Source organism: Equus quagga, chromosome 13, assembly GCF_021613505.1.
Source record: "Equus quagga isolate Etosha38 chromosome 13, UCLA_HA_Equagga_1.0, whole genome shotgun sequence".
Lineage (NCBI taxonomy): Eukaryota > Metazoa > Chordata > Mammalia > Perissodactyla > Equidae > Equus > Equus quagga.
This window is the reverse complement of record NC_060279.1, coordinates 2,158,782-2,167,280: the sequence shown is the minus strand read 5'-3', so window position 1 is coordinate 2,167,280 and position 8,499 is coordinate 2,158,782. Positions and strand designations below refer to the sequence as shown.

Below are 8,499 nucleotides of genomic sequence, written 5' to 3'. Positions count from 1 at the left end.
GCGGAGCCCGAGCGGGTTGGGCCCGGCGCGCCGCTCCCCGCCCGGCGGCCCAGGGAGGGGCGGCTTAACGGGCCACCCGCGTTCCGTGCGGCTCCCGCGCCCGCTCACTCGGTGGGACAGGGGCTGGCTTCGGTCAGCCGTTAGACTGTGTCCCGAGGATCTCGGCAAGTTCGCCGTCCCCGGGGCCCCGCGCCCTTGGGGCCTCCCGGCTGCCGTGCGGAATGTGCCATTTGCGAGGGGTGTGGCCTGGGCCCGTCTGCTGCGGGGGAATGTGACTTCCCGTGTGGGTCCGTGACGCCGTCCGTGGAGGGAATGGGCCGCTCTGCGTAGCGTTTTCTGAATAAATAGGTAAAGGTTTAGTTTAAAAATGTTGAACAGTTGTTGCTTCCCCCTCTTCGTTCCGAGTTGTTGGGAGAAACGGAAGTATTTAGCCCTGAAGCTCTAAAGAGAGGTTGGGACCCCGGAAAGGGTTGTTCCCCGCCCTCGCGTCTCCCGGCTGCAGCGGCGGGCAGCGGGGCGGGCCCCGTGGCCGGGGGTCTGGAGAGGGGTCTCCGGTTACGGTGTGCCAAATCGGCCGACGTGTCTCGTCGATTTCTGTAGGATGTTTATGGGGGATCAGCCCGAATAGACAACATCGTAATAAAGATTTGTTTCACCTGGCTTGGGTCTTCTGTCTTCTGGAAGTAAAGTACTCTGTAGTGAGCTTGGACTAGCATTCTTGTCTACCTTTTAACTTCATTACGTTTTGATGTCTTTTTATTTTATTTTCTTGTTGTGACTTTCTTATACTCATTTGCCTGAATTTGTGTTCCCAGATTTAGATATTGGAACATGAACAGAACTTTTTTTTTTACTCGAAAACTTGGATTTTTAATGTCACCAGGTGGGGATAAATATATTAAGCACGTTCTATCAGTTTTTTGGAGGCATTGGGGTTTCTGCACAACTTTTTTCTTACTCAATGTGTTTAAAATAATTTTAAACTGTTTATTTGCCCCATTTGAAGGATGAAGTTAATATATAGTGGGCTTTTTGTAATTATTTCTTTAAAGTCTTTAATATACTCATGACCAATAATAAAGCAGAAATTATTAAACTTGAGTTGGGTGGTTTGTTAAATTTTGCAATAAAAATCCTGTCTTAGAAGTGCTTTTGTTTCAAGGTATAATTGAAGAATCTATGTACTTGAGGGCATTTAAAAATTTAATGATAGATATTTACCCAATATCAGAATGATCAGCCTTCTTTAAAAACAATCCAAAAAAAGAAAGCACATGTTGGAAAATAAGTGAGTGCATCTTCTTTTGAGGTATGTTTCTGCCCTTAGACCTATACGTAATTTTGAGGTTTTTCTGGCTTTTGTTTTTACTATAAATATTATTTTTATTTAATATTAACCTGAGGGTTTAAAGTCTTTAAAATGTACTAATGGGTGCTTGACACCAATTTCCAAATGAAAGGAATGGTGAACTGATCAGTTGCAGTTTCATTTAGGCGTGTGTGCAACACGTATCTAAGTGGTTTTTATCATACGGTGTTCCTATCTTTACCTTTTACAGTATCTGACTCATTATATATAAGTGAGAGCTCAAATATTTTAGGCCTTGGATTCAAATTTATAGCATAAAATTACAGTCTTGGAGCTAAAAAGAAATTTAGGCAAATTCGTTTTGCAAGTGACTTAATGGGGCCTGGGCGAGTTAAGTGCCTGCGTAACACAGTAGTAGATGCGAGACTGATCCTAGAGCCTAGACTAATTCCCGGTCCTACTCCCCTCCCCCTCCCCCTCTCCGCATGATAATCCCTTTACCTTCTGCCTAATAAGTATTGATAGTATTGTTGTGTATAGCACTTTTAACTTTTTTTAAAGTGCTTTCATGGCTCTTATCCTTGTGAGGAAGCAAAGAAAATGCTGCTACTTTTAAAAAATGAGAAAGAAAGCTCAGAGAGATTTACTGACATGTCCAGACTAGAAACCAGGGTTCTTGAAATTCAGCTTGGTATATTCTCCAGAGATCCTCCTCCCTTATTGAAAATAATCCAAGTCACGCAGATCAGTCTGCTCCTTTCTTTGTAACGTGAGTGTACTTGACATCTTGTCTTTTGCTTAGCACTTGAGATGGCGGGGAACCCCTATCGTCGAAAGTTTAGATGTGAAAGCATAGGCTCTTACAGGTTGATAGAAAATTACCTTTATTTTTTGTCGTGTTTATAATTATGTTAAGATTTAACAGCTTTCCCAAGATTCCAGATTGCTTTCTTTTCAAAGAGAATTTTTCTTGGGATTCTGGATTCTAAAAATTGATATTCTCTCTTACCAGAAAATTAGTTTCAAAAAGTGTTTAAAGGAAAAACTTGGAAACCTGAAAATTCAGGATAGCTTGGAATTTACGTAAGTACGCACAGGCAGACACTTAAAAGTTTTGTATCCTAGTAAATGTGGCTGTAGGTGAGCTTGGTTCCTTATATCTCTACTTATTCTCTACTTACACGTTTGTGTGTGAGAGAGAAGTGTGATTTTATTAACTTTGGGTCTGTTCATTTTATAACAACGCTTAAATATTCAACATTTCCCAACATGCATGTGTTTAATTAAGCTGAAAATTATTATACACTGTTCAAGGGTGGTGTTTAGAGTAATTTACTGAACAAACATTTACTGAGAATAAATGCGGAGTCAGGCACTCTGCTACAGGCTTTCAGTTGCTCTTGTTTTGTCCTTACTGCAGTCCTGTACTGTAGGATTTTTTAATTCCCATATAACCTGACGAGATTAAAGAATGTGTTACTCGAGGTCGTAGACCTGTTAACGCAGAACCGAGTTTGCACCTGGGTTTTCTGAGTACAAAGTGGGCGTTCTTTCTGTCGTACCACTCTCTCCTTCCTAGTGTTTGGCATGAAGATGGTCAGATGTTTTTTGTTTAGTAATCTCTTCAGTGATGAGTACATTCTGTGTCAGTAGGGTTTTAGCTCTATATAGAAAATATTTGAGGAAAAATGTGGCCCAAATGTTTTAAGTAGGAGTTTTGTTCAATTCAGTATTTAAAATAAATTTCAGGGATACTTCTTAATTAAAATTTTTTTTAAAAACTACAAAGAACTTCAGAGATTAAGTCCAGTTTCTTCAGTTTACCAATGAAGGATGACTTTGAAGCCAAAGGAGTTGAAGTGTAGAAATAATAGCAAAGCTGGATTTGGACTCCACAAGTCTTAGCTATTCTCCTTTCTGCCAGATTTACATTCACTGTGTTTGACTCCACCTAGAATATAGATTACAGGTCCATAATGCCGAGTTTGAAACCATTGGGGCCCTATGGTTTGGAAGTTCAGTTTTTTTCCAAAAAAGGTAACAAGCTGCGTATACTGTGTATCAGTGTACCATGACCAGTGAGTCTGGGGTAGTGCTCTTATAATCAAACACATTAATCTCTCCAGTAAAACTTACAAATTTTCACACTGAAAAGATGACTAAAAAGCCCCTCATTGTTTAGGTCAAGTTTGCCACCATATAAGCTCTGGAAAAACTTTTTTGTTTTTCAGAACTTTTTGAATTTCTAAATTGTGGAGTAGAGATTGTGGATCTTTATCAGCAGAAGTCCCTTTCTCAACCTTCAGTTGTAGAAAAGATAAAATCACTTGGAAACTCAGTAGAGCTATCACTTACTGAGCAACTCTCTTTGTATCAAATATTCTGCCAGCCGCTTTACGCATGTTTCAAAATCTTAAAACCACTCTTCAAGCAAGGTATATGTTATCCCCACTTCCTATGTGCAGTAGCTGAGGCTCGGATGGATGAACTGGCCCAGTTCACCCAACTGCTGAGAGGTGAAGCAGGAATTCAAATCCAGGTGTGGCCAACCCAGAGCCAGTGTGATCTTCCTCTGAGACACACTGGCCCAGGGTGTTACTCTTTCTTGTGGTAGTAGAGCACTTTGCCATCTTTGGAGTTCCTAATAGGACTTTTGGTGGGGGGGGGGGGGGGGGCGACCAACTTTAAAGTGAGCTTGGGGAGAGGGTGATGGAGAAAAGACAATTTTTTGGAAGGAATGGGGAACACGTGAAGGGGTTAAAGGAAGACGAACCTAAATGAGGAGGAAAAGCACTAAAGTGTTATGTAGCTTTTTGGGGAAGAAATGTGGATGTTAGATAAGTGGCATTGCTTTAAGTATATCCGTTTCATAATAAAGGCATTTCCCCCAAGTGAGTAGATCCCAAAGCCACCTGAAGGACACTACAAGAAAATGGGCTAATTTACACGTAAGTATAGATGCAAAAATGCCAAACAGGATATTAGCTAACTGAATCAGATGTGTATTAAAAATATATATGATCAGGGCCAGCCCGGTGGTGCAGCGGTTAAGTTCGCACGCTCTGCTCCAGCAGCCCGGGGTTTGTCAGTTCTGGTCTCAGGTGCAGCCCTACGCACTGCACCGCTTGTCAAGCCATGCTGTGGCCGGCGTCCCACATATGAAGTAGGGGAGGGTGGGCACGGGTGTTAGCTCAGGGCTAATCTTCCTCGAAAGCAAAGAAAGTATTTATATATATATATATATATGATCAAGTACGGTTTGTCCCAGGAACAAAAGAGAAGAGCCAGATTCAGCCCTAATGGCCTGGTGGTTAAAGTTCAGCGCTCACCTCCTCAGTGGCCTGGGCTGGCTTCCCTGTCGCAGACCACATCACCCGTCTGGCAGTTGCCATGTTGTGGCAGCTTACAACTTAGAATTAGAATATACAACCATGTATTGGGGCTTTGGGGAGGGAAAAAACAAAGGAAGATTGGCAACAGATGTTAGCTCAGGGCAAATCTTTCCTTGCAAAAAAGAACCAACAAAACATGGCATCTGAAAAGTTTCAATGCCTATTATAAAACTCATTAGTACATTACAATTAAGAAGGAAATTAATTAGAAATTGGAGTTGATTTAACTTGACAAAAGTTACAAACTAAGGTAAGTGGTTGAGTTTTTAGTGTTTTAAATCAGGTAACAATAAAACGAATTACTGAGTTGGGGGGTAGCACGGCACAGCAAAAGAAACTGGGTATCGGGAGACTTGGGTCTCAGCCTCTGCATAGGTTTATGTAATGAGGATGTTGAACTCCAGTAGCATGATACTACCTTGCATTTTCAAAGCATTTTACAGTTTTCGGAGCTTTTTCTCAGGTTTTTTCCAGCTCTAAAAATAAAATTGAGAAAGTAATTTTGAATAAAGGGACGTTGGTTTTATTTGTGTATTTTGCCTATTTTTTTTAACCAGAAATATAAAACAAGGCCACTATACTGTAATTCCAGGACACCATCCATGTTACATCCACATTTTAGTCCGTGTGAACGGTGCCCCTCTGGAGTTAATGAGATTTAGTGTCCGCACAGCCAGATGGGTTATTTGCAAACTTCAATTGCTTGAACTTAATAATAATGAATTTATTGAGCCTGCTCTGAAGTGTTATTTCTATTTGTGCTTTTTAATTCTTAGTTGCAAAGATAGAAATAAATGTGACTTTATTACTCTAGATTATGAAGAAGTAGCTTCTTGGATTGTTGAGACTAGAGACAGCGCTTAAGAGACTACCAGGCTGTACACTTTAGGAGAGAACATTTGATTCAGCACAGGACCGCTTTGGTCAAACGGAGGCGCCTCTTTGTCTTTGAAAATGTATTATCTTGATTCTAGGAAGTGGAACTGATTGTTGCAGAATTGCGTTACTATATTTTAAAATAACTGCTGTCTAAGTAGCCCTAATTATCGGTCTTTGAAATACTTCTGGAGAACTGTCCCCAAGGTGGCCAAGAGTGTTTCAAATGGGTATAGCGTATTTTCAGGTGCTTCTTAGTGCCTACCTGTTGTTTGAATTGTGCGCTTGTTCAGTTACCTGCGAATAAGCAAGGTGATCTTCAGGGAGGTTTCATCTGTCAAGGTAAAGTGACCCAGAAGATGAACTACTTGAGAAGCTAAAAGTTAGAGCAGCGAAAACCCACCCTGCTGTTCATCAGGCTGGGAAGCACGCGGCTGTCTGTCTGCCACAGATCGGCGCCAGCTGCAAAGGTTTATAACAGTCCTCCGTGTGGGAGCGACTACTGCCTTTCTACAGAGAAATGATTCTCTGAATTCAGAGACTATCAGAAACCTTGCTCTTTGAAAGTATATCAGAAAGAAGGAAACCTCACACTTTTGTCAGGAGGAACTAAGTCCTCTTGATAGAGAACTAGCCTCAATTTGCAACTTTAGAGCTTCAGGTGAGGAATTACTGGACACAAAATTCCCCATCTACCTTCACTTTGCCAAGAAATAGGACCTGAGGTCCACTTTGCAGTCCACACCTGATGTTGACTCCTTTATTACTGTGCTTTGGGCCTCAAGACACTGCTTCATTTCAGTTTCACCTAAACTCTAGCTTTCCCCCAATCCTTTAAGTTTTCATGTTTGGTGAGATGCTCCACACTTCTGGCGTGACATCACCTTTATTATAATGAGTCAATAAGCCTGACAGTCAGGCTACAGTTTCTCCCTGGTGATTGGGTTAAAACAATTGTGGAAGATTCCGCTGAGGTTTCTGAGACTTTGCTGCAGACAGGACTGTGCTTGGTAATGTGCACATCTGAGACCTCTTCAGTCTCACCTGCTTGAGGTTTCTTTGTCCTTAATTAGATAGGGTTTGCACTAAATTTCTGTTGGGAAAAATGTAGCCCATTTTATTTATATAGTACTTTATCTGACGCTCATTGAAATTTGTGTATGTCTGACTGTTAAACAGGATATTTTCCTATATGGAGAGAATATGAAATTGGAGCAATTTTGGGATTAAGGAGTGCTATATAAAAGTTAATATTTGCTTATCTTGACTAAAACATTAGCAAGTTGATAAAGATTTAGTAGGGGATTGTGACAATAATCTAATAAACAGATGTGCCTGGCTCATCATTCAGAACTCCTTTACTCCCTTCTCTTTTCTGCAGAAATTAGAAATTTTCCATTTGAAAAACTTTTAGGAGCTCTTTCCTATAACGTTCTTGATTTTTTATTTTATTATTATTTTTTTATTTTTCGAGGAAGATTAGCCCTGAGCCAACATCTGCCAATCCTCCTCTTTTTGCTGAGGAAGACTGGCCCTGAGCTAACGTCCGTGCTCATCTTCCTCTACTTTATATGCGGGATGCCTGCCACAGCATGGCATGCCAAGTGGTGCCATGTCCGCACCCGGGATCCAAACCAGCGAACCCCGGGCCGCTGAAGTTGAACGGGCGCACTTAACCACTGCGCCACCAGGCCGGCCTCACGTTCTTGATTTTTTAAATTTTGGCTTTTGTTTTTTACTTTTTGCTTTCTTGTATGTTGTGACTGTTTTCAAATTTTATGTTTAGTTATAAATAACAGAATGGTATAAGATACAGACAAAGCAATATATCTTAGCCAAAAGGAACTTGAAGCTCAGGATAAGTGAAGCAGTTGTAAGAAGTTACCGTGAATTGAATTCAGGTATCCTGGCTTCTATGAACTAGCATTTTTGTATTCTGAGAAAATTTGGCATGTGAATAATCTTGGAGGGAGAGGAGAACGGAGAGAGGTAAGTGTCTTCAGTTTTAAAGGCCAGGAAATGGTTGATGTGCAGAAACTAATGGCATCAGGTCTATGGAGGAGTTCGATTTGTGAGCACTTAGGAAAGGAAGATTTAAGAGGGGGGCGGGCATCAGCAGTGTCCTGTGGGTTATAGGGTTGGACGAGCTCGAGTGGGAAAGTTGGCCTTCCCACCTAATGGCTTGTGGTCAGTTGTTACTTAGCCTTTCTGAGCATTAGATTCTTCAGATAAAATTGAATTCATGTAAATTAGCTCCTATTGTGAGATTGTTGTGAGAATTAAATGAGAATTTAGGTGAAGTATCTGGTGCATAGTAACTGCTGTTAGAATTATTGATAAAAATCAGCATGGATTTACAAAAAAACCAGTCTTGTAGATCAGTGGTCTTCATAATCTTGACTTTCAGGAATATCTCAAGCATTTGATTCAAATTTTGTTTTTAAAATATAAGTAATCTTAGAGATCAATGGTAAGCAGTTCTCTTTAATGCAGGACTTTCAGAAATTTAACATGTTTAAGGAGGTGATACTATCCAAACTAGGAAACTTGTAGAAAACCTATCTTCACAGAATACCAGCTGGAAAATTCTGTAATGAGAAATTTTTTAAATTTGAAATTACAAGACAAATTGATACCCTTAGAATGTTTCTTTTACTTTTAATTATCCGTGTTTTAGTTTGTGGTTCCTGGGAGTATTTTGTTTGAACAAAAATGTTTATTCTAAAAAGTTTAACTATCATTGATTTAAACAAACTCATTTGCTTTTAAAAAAATTTATTAGAGTGAAAGAATATTGGAAAAATACTGGGTTTCTGTTTCAACACGGATTTTGACAGAGCTTCACATGACATCCTTGTGGGAAATGAAGAAGTGTAGGCTGAATGACAGCTGATTGTGATGGCCTTGTGCCGCAATAGCCGG

General features: G+C 40.4%; 1 protein-coding gene across 1 annotated transcript in view; it reads left to right on the top strand.

The window, feature by feature from the left end:
• Window positions 1-1,877: 1,877 nt before the first annotated feature.
• Window positions 1,878-8,499, top strand: part of NUCKS1 (nuclear casein kinase and cyclin dependent kinase substrate 1) — a 22,724-nt gene continuing 16,102 nt past the window's right edge. The window contains exons 1-2 of the mRNA XM_046680530.1: window positions 1,878-1,892; window positions 2,322-2,392. Coding sequence (XP_046536486.1) covers window positions 1,878-1,892; window positions 2,322-2,392 — 86 coding nt within the window. The remainder of the gene's footprint in view (window positions 1,893-2,321; window positions 2,393-8,499) is intronic.